The following is a 16828-nucleotide window of genomic DNA, read 5'->3' as shown; positions in this document are numbered from 1 at the left end:
TCTGGAGAACATGGATAGGTGACGTTTCGGGTCAACACCCTTCTGCACTCTGATTGAGGGCGAAGGGGGAATAAAGCTGGAAGAGAAGAAAGGTAGGACGAAGTGTGGCAGTAGTAGGTTGACTCAAGTGTGGGGCTTTCTTTGATAGGCAGACGGTTGGAACAAAGGCCAGAGATAAATGCAGGAGGTGTGAGACAGACAGCACGAGGAATTCTAAATTGTGAAGTCAGAGGAAGGCTCTTGTTCGTCAAAAACATTCAGAAACATTCCAGTTTTCTGTCATCAGCTTAGCATTGGAACCAGTCAAAAGGTTCATTCAACAGATTTTTTAGCGAAATGTTTGTTCTGTCAACCACTGTTCCATACCCCACCCTCACCCCACCTGTGACCTCTCCTTGCAAGATGCCTTTAACGTAATGAAAGGCCTTTTTGCTGTGCAGGGTTTTGTCACCAAGGGTTGGGTTGGCTTCTGCTTGGGCCTGGAATCAGTGGGCCGAAGGCCTTGTTTCCACGTTGCATCTATAAAATGAAAAACTTATTAACATTACCCCTGTAAATTGTTCCATTCAAACAAGTTTATGTTTGGTAATCGGGATAAAGTTGTAGTTGATGGATTTGATAGATGTTGAATTTGATTTACTTCAGAAGGTTATCCATAACCTTACTGATTGGGTTGATGGACAAGTAGTGAAAGATTATTTCAGCATTGAAATTCCTCTCCAGGCCACATGAGATGTCATTAGGAATCTTGCATGTTGTTCCAGTTCCAGAATTTGTACATTTTAATATAGCAGATGCACTACTCCAGAAAATGTGAATTTTACAGCTTGCTCCACAGATGCTGCCTGACCTATTGAGTTCTTCCAGCAGTTTTGTTTTCTCTCGATTCCAGCATGTGCAATCTCTTGTGTCTCAATTTTGTAACCATGTTACTGTTAGTGGGCTGTTAAATCAAATGGAATTATCATGAAGAGATTCTTGAAAGAGAAAACATTAACAAATGAAAAGTTCCATAAAATAGGAGAAAGCAAAATAAATTTATGTTTAGTCCAAGAACCTCAAATATTATCAACTCCACAAAGTGGAAATGAATGGGCAATTTCACAATATTCTTTAATTCTATGTAAATACACATTCAAATGATCTGATCTTACCATGAGGATATTTTTAAGGCAAAGATAGATAGATTCTTGATTAGTACAGATGTCAGGGGTTATGGGGAGAAGCCAGGTGAATGGGGTTAAGAGGGAAAGATAGATCAGCCATGGTTGAATGGAGAAATAGACTTGATGGGCCGAATGCTCCTATCACTTATGAAACTTATGAACTTCAAAACTGAAACACACTGAAGAGGTCACTTTAGTGGTCTGAATAGAAACGTAAGATAAAAGCACAGGGAATAGTAGCAGTATTGGTTATATACCACCCCCACACACAATCCTTCTCTGCTATTCATCAGGATAACCTTCCACTGGTCTTCGGCAGGCAAGAGAATGAATGTTTGCTTATTTTCTCCATTTTGTGGACAAAGTTAATTTTCAAGCACTTTGTAAAACTAACTATAACTTCAAAGGACCATGCACATCCATCATGACAGGGTAATGAGCCCCCAATGATGAATAACTTACTTGAGCAGGACTTTTGGTCCTCATTTAATATAAAACCTTGATGACATTTGCAGTAAAAGCCTGTTGCAGTTGTCACACAGATTTGCTCGCAGTCGTGGTTTTCAGTGGCACAAATATCCTCACCTGAAACAATTCATTGAGTGCAACATAACCATAAAATCGTTGAAGAAACATTATTGAACTATTTTTGCTGCATTTCAATGGAGTCAATATTTAACATCATATAAAATATTATGTTAAACAATATTTATGCAGAGAATTGGAGCAAATCTTCAATGAGTTCCCGTAAGAGGATGCAATAGTCCTTCATACAGGTCACGTAAGTGGAATCATTTACCAGTCATGTCAGAGGCCAGTAAGGATTCTGTACATAATTCCATCCCCTTAACCTGCTGATATCAATTTTAGGACTGATATGCCAAGACGGAAAACATGAATTTAATGACTTTGTTGGTATTTGGTTTCCTAAGTAAAGAAGCCTGAAGATTTTGGAACAAGAGCAACTGCACTTCTATTGAATAGCAGAAGATGTTTGAAGGACTTTTATTATTCCCTTATTCTACCCCTATTATAGTATCCTCTGGTCTTCCATTCAGGCCATTCAAAGTAATATTCATGATGTTTTTTGGATCTGGGAATAATAAGGAAGTTCAAATGAATTTTGAATTAGAGAAGACATTTGAGAAGGTGCATAAAATAAAATATCAATCGAGAGTCAATGCCAGAAACTTATGTAACTCTCATTGTAATCTAACAGAAAAGAGAAATAGCATTGAATTCATCTAATTTACCATCTTTTTAAAAAAATCTCAATTAATTTAATTTTTATCATCCCTGTTTTACCCCCAGATGAAAAAAAACACCAAAAATTTAATTTCTCATGAATGGAAGACAAATCAAAGGAAACAGTAAAGGAGGTAGAACAAAAATCCCTATAGGTCTCCTTCGATGTTTAACAAGAGTGTGGTTGTACTACAAAACTCCACTTTCCCTTCATATAACTTGACTTTCTTGCACAGAAAACATGTTGGTCAGTCTCAGTCATGGATAACAATTAAACATTAACAGTTGTCCATTAAGGAGGAATCAAAATTCACAACCCTCTTCGTGCAGATAAGTCTCCTAATTTCAGACAAAAATGGCACACGGCTTACCTTGTGACTTTGAACTTACTATCACCTCATGCTCAAGGAGAGGATATCTAAGCAACCACTTCGAGGTCTCATCTCCCGTGTTATATTTATCATTGTCACTCTTTCAGATTCTAAAAAAAACCCAACCCATTCTTCTCAAATTACCTTCATGGGACAAAGCTCTCCCTGCATGTTTTAATCCAGTGAACATATTAAAAATTCTAAGATGAATATTTCTTCAGGATAGGTAATTAAATTTGCACATGTTGGTCCAAGTGTGATTTCAATAAATAACATGAGATATTGTCTCTTTTTAGTCATTCAGTCAATTTATATTTGGTGCCAGACCTAAGAAAGAATCAAACGATAGTCTAAAAGCAGAAATCTTGCCAAGAGTTGCTGAAGAGGTGTAAAGAAATAAGATTACTTTGCATAGCTTGAGAGTAACGATAGATTTTAAACCACAAAAATTTTGACAAATGAAAATCTTATGGAACAATTCACGCCCAACACGACAGTGCAATCAGCCACAATGATAAATGACTTACTCGAGCAGGTCCTTTGATCCTCATTTAATATAAAGCCTGGATGACATTTGCAGTCATGCCCTGTCGCGGTTGTCACACAGATCTGCTCACAATCATGGTTTCCAATCGCACACATGTTACCTCCTGAAATAATTAATTGATTTAAGGATGCAATTTTTATGTACAGTTAATTTCACCCACATTAACCTATCGAAAATAATTTATGAAGCTCTTCAATAACTCCCCACAAGAGGTTAATAATGGTCTCTCTTCAAAATCACATGTGCTGATGGGTCTCTCTTAAAGATCACTCTATATACTAGGTCATATCAGAGGCCACTAAGAATCCTGCACATAGTTCAATTTTCTGAACCTGTGGATATAAATTTCAGGAATCACAGAGGGGGATATAAATTTCAGAACTAATGCTCTAAGATAGAAAACATAAATATGATGGTTTTGCTGTATTTGGTACAATCCCTAAGTAGAGAGGCCAGAAGACATATGGAAACTGAAGATATTAGCAAATAAAAAGTTTCATGAAATAAAGTCATTCATTCAGTTCCAGAACTTCAACTAGCCATTGTATTATAATAAGATGTAAATGAGAGGAAATAGGTTCAATCCACCTCAATCACCCAGTTCTTTCATCCAATACAAGTTGACATTCATACTATTGTTCTCATATCCAAAAAAACACCAATGAAGCCATTTCTAATGACCTGAATAGACCTTAGCAAACTGTTGTAGGGGTAGGGCTTACAATGTCTCACGTCTCTTCTGCCATTAAATAAGAACATTCTTGTTCTTTCCCTTCCTTTCTCCAGAACCATTTATTTTAATACACCGGGTGGCGCCGTCAGCGATGGCAGCCTCGCCAACGGTCTGACTGTCTTTTTGTCTTTTTTGTTATTTTTAGTGGGTTTTAAAAAGTTTGTGTAAATGTTCTCTGGTTTGTTTTATGTGGAGGGGTGGGCGGGAGGGTTGGAGGAAACTTTTTTTCAATCTCTTACCTTGCCGGAGATGCGATTTTTTTCCGGACCGTATCTCCGGTCGCTCGAGACTGACTTTGAGCCCCACTGCGGGGCCATGGATTTGCCATCGGAGTCGATGGGTCTATATACCAGCGGTATGAATATTAACTTCTCTAACTTTAGATAGCTCCTCTGTCCCTCTCTTCCCCTCCCCTTCCCAGTTCTCCCACTCTCTTCCTGTCTCCACCTATATCCTTTATTTGTCCCGCCCCCCTGACATCAGTCTGAAGAAGGGTCTCAACCCAAAACGACACCCATTCCTTCTCTTCAGAGATACTGCCTGACCCGCTGAGTTACTCCAGTATTTTGTGATACCAATAATTCTAGTGCCGTGGGCCACTGGACAAAACCTCTTAGCAACCATCCTCATGCCTCCTCTGTTATACTTATCACAAGATTATAGTGCATTCTTCCAAACTCCAAAGAATTTCATCCCATTCTGCTCAAACTGTTTCTTTAAGATTACCTTCCATTGCAGAGTTCAATTCAGTGACCCTTGTTGTCACTGTTCTAAAGTAAATATACGCTCCTCCTATGGTATGATGACTAAAACTACACATTACTCCAAGTGCAATCAGAACAGAGAATTTTTTAGTTGGGTAATTAAGTATATCTACATTTGATGGCAGATCCAAGAAACATACAGTGATCATCAAATATATTCAGAAGTGGAAACAGAAATCTTGTCAAGAGCTACAAAAGAAGCTTAGAGCAATTAGTTTACTGTACGTATCATGAGAGCAAAGATAGTTTTCAGGCTCCTAAACTTTCTACAAACAATGATTTCATGGAATAACCATGTCCATCATGACAAGGCAATCAGTACCGTTGATAAATGACTTACTTGAGCAGGTTTTTTGGTCCTCATTTAATATAAAACCAGGGTGACATTTGCAGTCATACCCTGTTGATGTTGGCTCGCAGATTTGATCGCAATCATGGTTTCCAGTGGCACACATATCACCTCCTGAAACAATTGAGTGGAACATAACCATGAACTGTTGAAGGAAAAAACCACCTCAATCCCATTGCTACATTTAATGGAGACAATAGTTATCACTGGTTAATTTTACCCAGATTAATGTGTTATAATGTTTTATGTGGACAATTTGAGAAAGTAATTAATTCTCACAGTTCTTCGTCCCTCTTAGAAATCACACCTACAATTGACTGTATACCTAGTCACGTCAGAGGCCACAAAGAATCCTGTATATAATTTCATTTCTGAACCTGGGGATATCAATTTCAGGACTGAGACCCCAAGATAGAAAACAAAAATGGCATGATCTTCCCAAGCAGAGAGGCCTGAGGAAATTTAGATAGCAAGACATTGACAAGTTAAAAGCTGCATAAAATAAAGACAAAGTTCTCTGTGTCAAAACCACTTATTTTTAATGATAGATAGAAATGAAAGGAAATAGTTTAACTCCACCATATTTACCCTCTATTTTTGGTCCATAAAATTTCATAAGCAACCTTCTTGATCTTTTCTATTATTTTTAGATCCAAAAGTCACCAAAGTCTGATGCAAGTTCACTGCCGATGTTATAAATCAACTTTCCTCTTTTTATAAATGCTATTTTATTGCTGTTGGGTATTTTGAACACTCTCTTTTGTTTCTTATTTCCAAAAACTGCAGTGCTCCAAAATGTTCTTCTGGGCTTTTTTCTCCCTCTTTATTCTGTTAAGTCGGCAACTCTGGAAGCATGTGTTACCTGGACAATATTAGCCTCAACCCTGTTACAGATCTATACTTTGTTCCCTCTTCCCTTTCTCTCTCTACATCTTTAAGCACAATTACATCAATTTTTTCCAGTTTTGATAAGATTCATGCACCTAAAATATTAACTCTGTTTCTTTCTCCACAGAAGCTGCCTGATTTCCTGACCATTTCCAGCAATACCTGTTTTTATATCTTATAGGATTTTCATTGTTTGAGCAATTCAATGCAGAATCTTACTACAATTCATTGATAAATATACAGACTCATTGAATAACCACATAAACCTTTTCAAAGGCTGGAGAAGATGTAAATAATCATGAGATTATTTTGCAGATCATGAGGGCAAGATCAGGTTTCATGATCCGACAACTTTCTACAAGGTATGATCATATAGATCAAACCATAACGACAAGAAAATCAACTTCAGAAATAAATGACTCACTTGAGCAGGTCTTCAGGTCCTCATTTAATATAAAACCTGGATGACATTCGCAGTCATAGCCTGTTGCAGTTTGTACACAGATTTGCTCACAGTCGTGGTTTCCAGAGGCACACATATCCTCTCCTGAAACAATTCATTAAGTGTAAAATAACCATAAACTTGTTGAAGAAAAAAAAAGAAAGATCATTGTTCCATTTTAAAGGAGGCAATATTTGCAGACAATAAATTAACAGGTTAAATTGAAAATAATTAATGTGATAAATTTTTGAATTACTTCTCATGAAAACATAATAATAAAAAGTTGAGATCACACGTAGGTTACAATGTTTATAGACTATGTCACTAAAAATCACATTTTACCATCTTATCTATTCCCTGAACCTACCAAGATTCAACAAACCCCAAGACTGACACAAACAAAATATCATGACTGAAAATACGAATAGGGGGTCTTTGAAAAATTTGATAGAGATATTAGAAAATTAAATCTAACAGAATATCAAACCCACAAGTGAATCTCTTTCGCCACCTCATTCACCCACTTCATTTGGTCCATAAATAGTTACCCTTGTATCATTTGGTCTTCTCTACTTCCCCAAAATCCAAAAAGCCCCAATGATGTCACATCTAATGGCGTGAATAGAAGACCAAGATACGCCCATTGGAAACTCTAGAAGGGGGTAGGACATATGGCTGCTCAAGCCTCCTCAGCCATTCCATGAGACCATACTTGTTCTACAGAAACTATAGTTCCTCTTCAAAACACTGACCCATCACCTATGATGAGAAAATGATTTGGGTCCAAACCACAAGAAATAACCCAACAACAACAACCTTTTGCATTTTTCTTAGATTCTAGAGTTTATATGGTTAGTCTACTCAAATATACATGTTTCATTCATAGAATTTAATCTAGTGAACCCCTGCTGTAATCTCTCTAAGCAAGTACATCCTTAACTTTGGTTTGGTAAATAAAATAGTAGGCATTACTCCCTAAGTAACAGGTAGGATTCTCCTAGTCTGACAATTCAAACATTTTTCAGTATGTACACACAATATGTGAACATAAGTCTTGACAAGACTTGTCGAAGAGGTAGAGATTTATTATCACTATTTCACTAATCAATGTGGAGCAGCTCATGGCCATCATGAAACATTAATACCCCCGGTGATGAATGACTTACTTGAACAAGTCTTCCGGTCCTCGTTTAACACAAAACCTGGGTGGCACCTGCAGTAATAGTTGGTGGCAGTGTTCAGGCAAATTTGCTCACAGTCATGGCTTCCCGTGGCGCACTTATCCACCCCTGAAAGTTTACATGTGATTTACTACATTTTATCTGTAATATTTGTAACAAAAAATAACTTAGAAAGCTCTTTGTTTGTTTTAATAGAAGCAGTATCCACAAACAAAATATTAAAGTTGCCAACATATCAGATTTCATTAACGACATTTCATACAGATAACATGAGCCACACTGCATTAGTGTACAGAGATTGTGCCTTCTTGCATATTGTTCACTATCGTTATCAAGCTGCATTAGGAATCAAATATCATCTTAGGGTAAAAAAAAACAAAGTGATGGAGGAACTCAACAGCTCAAGCAGCATCTCTGGAGGGAATGGAGAGATGACTTTGTGTCGGGACCCTTCAGACATTGAAGTAGAGGGGAAGAAAGCTGGAAAAGAGAGATGGGGTAAGCGAAACACTAGAAACCATGGCAGTGATAGATGGATACAGGTGAGGGGCAGGGGTGTTGGGGGAGGGGGGTATGAGGCCAGGGACAGTTATTGGCAAATGGGTAGAGTGACAAAAGCTAGAGATGAAAAGAAGACAAAAGGATGTCAGATAAGGAAAGACAATGAGGAGTGAAATGTAAAGCTCGTCGAAGGGACATGGGTGAAAGGAAACAAGGGGAGAGGACGTGGAATATCAGATGCTCTTTGTCCAGTTTGCTTGTGGCCTCACTTTGGCAATGGAGGAGAGCCATACAGAAAGTTCAGTATGGGAATGGGAAAGAGAGCCAAAATGATTGGCTTCCAAAGGGTTCCCACAGGCCTTGATGGAGAGAGTCTAGTGTTCAGTCAAACAGGCCACATCAGGAACACTGAAAGTCGTAGCCGGTGTAGGTGCATGAAAATCTCTACTCATCTGGAAGGGCTGCTGGAGTCCCTGGATGGAAGTGAGGGAGGAGGTGTAGGGATAAGTGTTACATCTTCTGCGGTTGCAGGGGAAAGTGGCTGGGGTGCGGGCAGGTTGGGAGGGAAGGGATGAGTGAACCAAGAGCTACTGAGGGAGTGGTCTCTATGGAAAGCAGAAAGGACTGAGGATGGAAAGATTTGACTGCCGGTGGGATTAGGTTGAAGGTGGCGGAAATGTAAGTGAATGATGTGTTGGATGTGGAGGCTGCTGGGGTGAAAGGTGAGGAGCAGGGAACTATCCTTATTGTACCTTGGGGAGGAGGGGGATCAAGAGCAGAACTGCAGGATATGGAGGAGACATGGGTGAGGGTTCCATCCACAACAGTAGGTGGGAAACCATGTTAGTAACTCTTGCAGTTCTGTTCTTGCTCCCCCTCCCTCAGACAGATCCCACTTGGTTTGGTTATAACCTAATGATATGAACATTATTCTCTAATTTCAAGTAGTACACTCCTAAATCTCTTCCCTGCCCCCCCCCCCCCCTCCCCCACTACAGTGTGCACCGTCTCACAACATCCCAATCACCCTGCTCCTTTCCCTTCTTCATATGCTCATCTCCCATCCTCGAGTCCCACATTTCCCTTTTATTCCCTTCTATCCATAACCCTCTCTCTGTCCACTACATCGCCAATTTTGGTATCTTCTGCAAACTTACTAATTGTGGCATTTACATTCTCATCTGAATCATTAGTCCTGGCACTGATTCCTGCAGCACATCACTGGTTACAGGTCTCCAATCTGAAAATTAACCTGATCAAGTGTCCCAACTCAAAGGTTGTCTGTTCCTTCCTTCCACAGATACTACCTGGCCTGCTGAGTTCCTCCAGTACTTTGTTTTTTTCCCCTCAAGATTTCATAATCTGCAGTTTCTTATCCGATCATCTTGTGGTGTGAGTTTTATCAGGTTCTCTATCTCTTTGTTCCTTCATAAAATTCTCTGACCAATTGCCTTTCTTAACTTCCAATTACACTGGTATTGAAGATGTTTCTTGTAAACAATTTGGATTATGATATCACATCAAAGGCATCACATAACAAACTGGTTGATATTATTGAATATCGGTATTGTTTCGAATTTGTGCCTTCTTCATGACTCTCAGGAGATGACTATTTCCACTTTGTATTCACTTTTTCCTTTCATACTCTGAAACGAATTTAGATTATATATCTAACTTGCATCTGCATGTATTTACTGAACATTTTCAAAAACAGACTTAATTGCGTTTTGATATCAACATGGAAAGGAATATCGGAATCAATTTGAATATAAAAACCTGCAGAATTGGATTGATAACAAAATATCAAAGAAAATGTGTCTTGAAACTTGAGGATGGTCATCCACAATTCTCAAGAATGTGGTGTTGTTTCATTTACTGAATCAATGTATTTTATTAGGAATCAAAGTTGGCTCCAGTTTTACCTCAAATTCCTGAAGTTGTAGATATCGGTTTCAGAACTGATGGATTAATGTCAGAATGCATGGCTTAAATAACTTTATTAACATTTGGTAGGGGTGATAAGTGGAGTGACTGTGAAACCTAATCTTGGGAACACATTAAAATTGTAGCTTCATATGTTAATTACAAGAGGACACAAAGGAGAAGCAATGAAAGTGATCTCTCTCACACTGTTTTAGTCATATAAAGGAAAAAAATAAATATTTTTTATCTTTCTGTTGGGTCCTGATGCTTAGAAAATTGTGTGTAGATGATCAACTGTATTTCCTGTCATTGTGTGAAAACTGATTTATTGTTTCCTACTACACAATGTTTCCCCTCACTGGAACAACAGACAACCTTCAGAAGCTTGCCAACATGTCCCAGCTACACTAGTCCCACCTGCCTATAGAGTCATAAGACTAGAATAATTAAAAGGCTTGTATCATCAACTGTCAAAGGCCGTTAGGATATTTTGCAGTGGTCAGTTTATCTGGCCCTCTACATCCAAAAAAGGAAGTGCTAGTGGTCAGAAACAGAGGGCAGTGGGCTAGATCCAGGAAAAACGTGAAAAATCACTCATTTTCTTTTAAACTAACACCTTCCCTGTTTCCATCCCACAGTGATGTGAACTAACATCCATTCATGGAAATGTTCTACTGTAGGAATGCAACAAATAACTGTACATCTGTTTACCGATTATTAAACATTTTAAATATTTCTTTCTTTGGGCAATCCATTCAACATCTGTACAGTTGGTAACTTATCAACATTTGGAGCAATTTTCACAGCACAAGAATGCACAATAGGCAAAATCTTGCCAAAACCTACATAAGAGAGAAAGAATGATTGATGGTTCATTTTCACATCATATGGCAATATTCATGCAAATACCATCTGCAACAAATTGTGGCCTTGAAGACACCATGACAAACTCATAACAATATGTAACTTACGTGAGCAAGTTTTCTGATCTTCATTCAATACAAAACCTGGGTGGCAGTTGCAGTAATAACCGGTTGTCGTGTTCGCACAGATTTGCTCACAGTCATGATTTCCAGTGGCACAGTGATCCACTTCTGAAACAGGCAAACACATTGAATGATGCCTTCCATGAAAATTGGTGAATAAGAATAAACCAAATTTAGTGTTGTATTTTTAATGGTGGGAAATATTTACAATCAGAATGTAACAATCAAAAACCAATAAGATATTTTTATAAAATATGATGTATGGGTGATTTGAGAAAAGATACAATTACTGTTTCTCGGTGGTGAGCTGTTTTATAAGGTATTTACATTACTGATGACAATTTTTTAAAACTGTAGATGCTGGAAATTGGACACAAAATGAGAAAATGCTGGAAATATATGGAATGTTCTGCAGATATTGACAAAATCATATTGTGGTATTACATCGAAAGAAGTGACCTTTTGGCCCATCAAGTCTATATTGACTCCCAGAAGAGGAATCCCATCAGTCTCATTTCCCTCTCTAATTCCCTGCAGCATACTTTCTCACATGCCAATTAATTCCCACCGATACTCCTGTCAAACACCTTCACTGGAGCAATTTACATGAACCTACCAACATATCTTTGGATCGTGGAAGGAAATGGGAGCATGCAGGGAAAAACCAAAGCAGGGGGAATAAAACCACTTAGATGTATGTTCAACATCTGAGATTAGGATTGAATCCAGTTTGTTGAAGGCGTGAGGCAACAGCATTAATTGCAGCAGCACAGCATCACCCCTAATATATTTTCAGAAAATAAATTACAATGAAAAAAAAATTCTACAGTTCCAAAGTCTTGTGCATCATCAACAATAAGATAGAAATGAGAGGAAAAAAATGAACACATTCCAACACACCTTCCTCTTCTAACTCACGTAAATGGCAGAGTGAAAGCATATTTATGCAGATGTGTAAAACCACAAGTCATTCTTGTGGTCAGAATAGGAGAATGGGATTTGCTGTATTTTCAGTATTCAAGTGAAAGAAAATGTAATACTTTATACTTTTTGATTTTTCCATATGTTGGAACAAATAACATGTCAAATTTTTTAAAAAACACGTCCTTCTTAGGGCAATCCATTCAACATCTGCTTAATTTATTTTATTCAGCAAGTGGGGCATCTTTCAAAATATAAACTCACAGTATAAGAACAAAAAGACGACCTTAGCAAAAGCTATTAAGGAAGGAAAGAATGCGTAATGTTTAATTTTCACATCACAAAGACAAAACTCAAAATCATCCAACTGACAACATAATATTGTAATATTATTTACGGAATCATCCATCATGATATAGTAATAGACACAAAAAGCTGGAGTAACTCAATGGGGCAGGCAGTATGTTTGGAGAGAAGGAATGGGTGATGTTTCGGGTCGAGACCCTTCTTCAGACCCGAAACATCACGCATTCCTTCTCTCCAGAGATGCTGTCTGTCCCGTTGAGTTACTCCTGCTTTTTGTGTCTATCTTCGGTTTAAACCAACATATGCAGTTCCTTCTAACACATGATATAGTGATAAATGGCTTACTTGAGCAGGTTTTCTGATCTTCATTCAACCTAAAACCTGAATGGCATTTGCAATAATAACCAGTTGTTGTGTTCACGCAGATCTGCTTGCATTCATGGTTTCCAGCAGCACAATTAGCCACTCCTGAAACAATTTCATTAACTTGAATACATTTTATTCATTAAACTAGTTGATTAAAAAATGCTACATTTATTACTGAAGATAGACATAAAATGCTGGAGTAACTCAGCAGGTCAGGCAACATCTCTGGAGAGAAGGAATGGGTGAGGTTTCAGATCGAAACTCTTCTTCAGACTGAGAGTCAGGGGAAAGGGAAACGAGAGATAGAGACAGTGATGTAGAAAGATAAAAGAACAAATGCATGAAAGATATGCAAAAAGGTAACGATGATAAAGGAAACAAGCCATTGTTAGCTGTTTGCTAGGTGAGAACGAGAAGCTGGCGTGACCTGGGGGTAGGGGAGGAATGGAGAGAGAGTAAATGCAGGGGTTATTTGAAGTTAGAGAAATCGGGACCTACCTGATCTCCCTGTTGCCAAATGCTTTAATTCCCCTTCCCACCCCCACTGTCCGTTCCGTCATAGGCCTCCTCCATTGACAGAGTGAGGCTAAACGCAAATTGGAGGAACAGCATCTCATATTTCGCTTGAGCAGCTTACAACCCAGTGGTATGACTATTGATTTCACTCCAATGTCAAAATGTTTCTTAAATTTACTTCATTGGCCAAGTTTTAGATCAGCTTCTCTAATATGTCAGTTTGTGGTTGGATAGTAAAACCTTTAACCACCTTGCAAATTATAGCAACATGTATAAACTCTCATATCATGCAAATTGCTTTGATAGTGTTTATTGATATCATTTAGGATATATGAACACTGTTACCTTTTTCAGATGTTTATTTGGATATTTCATTATTTTCTTCAGTGTGTCGTGAAAAAATAATTGTTCTATTGAAATATTTAATTTCATCTGTGATTTATTAACATTTTCATGGATCAATTTAGTTATTTTTCAAATTTGCAATGGGAAGAAAAGCAAAAGATAATAACTAAAACCCTAGGTTACAAGATACCAAAGGCAGCAGTTATCAATGACTCCCCTGTCGTATAACACGTGACATTATTACATGGTAAATCCAGCAGCAAGGGTAAGTTACTCACTAGAGCAGGTCTTCTGGTCTTCATTCAATTTAAAACCTGGATGGCACCTGCAGTAAAAGGCTGTTGTAGTGCTCACACATACTTGCTCACAATCATGGCTTGCAGCAACACACATATCAACACCTGAAAGAGTGTAAAAGTATTTTTAATGAGCAATAACATGTGATGCAAATACAGCTACAAAAAACAAGTCTTGTACTTTTCAGTTTCCTGTCTATAGATCACGATGGTCCTCCCATGCCGGGTCTTCCCTTGCTCTTTCCCTTCCCTCACGGTGGTCCCCCCATGGGGGAGGGAGGAGAATAAAGGGAGACCTGGCGCGGATATGCTGTAACTTTGTCAACGCCCTTTATGGGTGATTATTTGCATACCTTGGGTATGCAAGCAAAGAATTTCACTGTGACTTGTCAAATGTGACAATAAAATATTCATTCATTCATTCATTCATTCAGCACAAAGATGATTTGACACCAGGACTGCTATACAGAAAGCTCAGCACTGTACTTTAGATTTTGTAGTTTGGCGGAACAGCATGAAAACAGGCCTTTCGGCCCCCCGAGTCCATGCTGACCATTGATCACCTATTCACACTAATTTTATGTTATCCCACTTCCGACACACAATAGGGGCAATTTACAGAGGCCAATTAACCTACAAATCCGCATGTCTTTGGGATGTGGGAGGAAAACAGAGTACCTGGAGGAAAACCATTCAATTACAGGGAGAACGTGCAAGCTCCACACCTGAGGTCAGGATAGAACTCAAGTCTCTGGCGCTGTGAGGCATGGGCTCTACTAGCTGTGCTGCTGTGTTGCCCTTACACAGTTAATGCATTTTACATAGTTGGACATTGGTTCAAGTCAAGTCAAGTCAAGTCAAATTTATTTGTCACATACACATACACGATGTGCAGTGAAATGAAAGTGGCAATGCCTGCGGGTTGTGCACAAAAAGAATTACAGTTACAGCATAAGAATTACAGTTACAGCATAAGAATTACAGTTACAGCAGTAAAAATCCTCAACCAGCACCACTTAAAGGGAACATCCAGACTTTTGGGTTACTTGCCACTGCTTGTGCATTAAGTCTCTATGAGATGGTACTTTCAACAGTTCTCTGATGTTCTCCAGAAAGCAGATGCTGAAGAACGGTCTGGATGGTTGTTGATGTTTGGATTGAGACCAACTGTGGCTGAAGAAGGTGCAGTTTCGTTTAGTTTAACTTAAAGATACAGAGCGGAAAAAAGGCTCTTTAGGCCACCGAGTCTGCGCCGACCAGCGATCCCCACACACTAACACAATCCTACACACACAAAGCACCAATTTACAATCTTTTAACAAGCCAATTAACATAAACCTGTACGTCTTAGGAGTGTAGGAGGAAACCAGAGCAGCCGGGAAAAAACACATCCAGGTAACGGGGAGAATGCACAAACTCCATATGGACAGCACCGGTAGTCAGGATTGAACCCGGGTCTCTGTAAGGTAGCAACTCTACTGCTGCACCACCGTGCCACCCCTATGACAGTCTCATGAAGCAAAGTGTCGGAAGTGGGTGAGGTCCTGCCTTAAGACCGACTGACAAAATGATCTCTCGTCCAGTGCCACCCTCCTCGCACTTCTCTCATTTGTTCCTACTTTCTGCCTTCTGTTTGCAGAAGATATTTACGAGAATGCTGCTTGGACTAGAGGCTATTAGTTACGGGGAGGTTGAACAAACTTGGGTTGTTTTCTCTGGAGCATTGGAGGCTGAGGAGAGACCTGATAGAAGTATGCAAAATTATGAGAGGCATAGATAGGTTAGACATTCAGAACCTTTTTCCAAGGGTGGAAAAATCAAATATAAGAGGGGCATAGTTTTAAGGCGAGAATGGTAAAGTTTAAAGGAGATATGTGGGGCAAGTATTTTTTACACAGAGGGTGGTTGTTGCCAGGAACGAGCTGCCAGTGGTGATGGAGGCAGATACGATTGTGACATTGAAGAGGCTTTTTGATAGGCACATGGATATGCGGGGAATGGAGGGATATGGATTGGGTGCAGGCAGAGGAGCTTAGTTTAAATTGGCATCAGGTTTAGCACAGACATTATGGGCCAACATGTTTCTGTGCTGTACTATTCTATGTTCTCAACCTCAGCCCCATAGACTCTCCCAATAGGCAATTGACTACTAAAATATCCCGAGGTGAGCCCAAGCTGCGGTTACTAATCAATTACTGTTTCCACACGTGATATGCAGTAGCCAACTAACTTACCAGCTCCGGAAGAAAATGAGGCAACTCACCTGAACAAACCCAATCACAGAGAACATGCAAACAAATGGGAGGTCATGTTGCAGTTGTATAAGACGTTGGTGAGACCGCAGTTAGAATATTGTGTTCAGTTCTGGGCACCATGTTATAGGAAAGATATTGTCAAGCTTGAAAGGGTTCAGACAAGATTTACGAGGATGTTGCCAGGACTAGAGGGTGTGAGCTACAGGGAGAGGTTGGGTAGGCTGGGTCTCTATTCCATGGAGCGCAGGAGGGTGAGGGGGGATCTTATAGCGGTATACAAAATCATGAGAGGAATAGATCGGGTAGATGCACAGTCTCTTGCCCAGAGTAGGGGAATCAAGGACCAGAGGACATAGGTTCAAGGTGAAGGGGAAAAGATTTAATAGGAATCCGAGAATTCACTTTTTCACACAAAGGGTGGTGGGTGTATGGAACAAGCTGCCAGAGGAGGTAGTTGAGGCTGGGACCATCCCATCCTTTAAGAAACAGTTAGACAGGTACATGGATAGGACAGGTTTGGAGGGATATGGACCAAACGCAGGCAAGTGGGACTAGTGTAGCTGGGACATTGTTGGCCAGTGTGGGTAAGTTGGGCTGAAGGATCTGTTTCCACACTGTATCACTCTATGACTCTATGACTCCACACAGACACCACTTAAAGGGCAGGTTTGAACTTGGTCGCTGGAGCTGTGGTGCCCTAACTTTCAAAGTACCATGGACAACAAAT

General features: G+C 39.3%; 1 protein-coding gene across 1 annotated transcript in view; it reads right to left on the bottom strand.

Moving 5' to 3' along the window:
• LOC144593908 (uncharacterized) overlaps positions 1 to 16828 on the bottom strand; it is a 32373-nt gene that overhangs the window by 3000 nt on the left and 12545 nt on the right. The window contains exons 3-10 of the mRNA XM_078400040.1: positions 13829 to 13951; positions 12669 to 12791; positions 11082 to 11204; positions 7672 to 7794; positions 6488 to 6610; positions 5167 to 5289; positions 3310 to 3432; positions 1629 to 1751 (exon numbers count right to left, since the gene is read on the bottom strand). Of these exons, the coding sequence (XP_078256166.1) occupies positions 1629 to 1751; positions 3310 to 3432; positions 5167 to 5289; positions 6488 to 6610; positions 7672 to 7794; positions 11082 to 11204; positions 12669 to 12791; positions 13829 to 13951 (984 nt within the window). The remainder of the gene's footprint in view (positions 1 to 1628; positions 1752 to 3309; positions 3433 to 5166; positions 5290 to 6487; positions 6611 to 7671; positions 7795 to 11081; positions 11205 to 12668; positions 12792 to 13828; positions 13952 to 16828) is intronic.

The sequence above is a fragment of the Rhinoraja longicauda genome, chromosome 5 (genome assembly GCF_053455715.1).
Source record: "Rhinoraja longicauda isolate Sanriku21f chromosome 5, sRhiLon1.1, whole genome shotgun sequence".
Taxonomy (NCBI): Eukaryota; Metazoa; Chordata; class Chondrichthyes; order Rajiformes; family Arhynchobatidae; genus Rhinoraja; species Rhinoraja longicauda.
The sequence above is the reverse complement of the archived record's forward strand: the minus strand, read 5'-3'. Positions and strand labels throughout refer to the sequence as shown.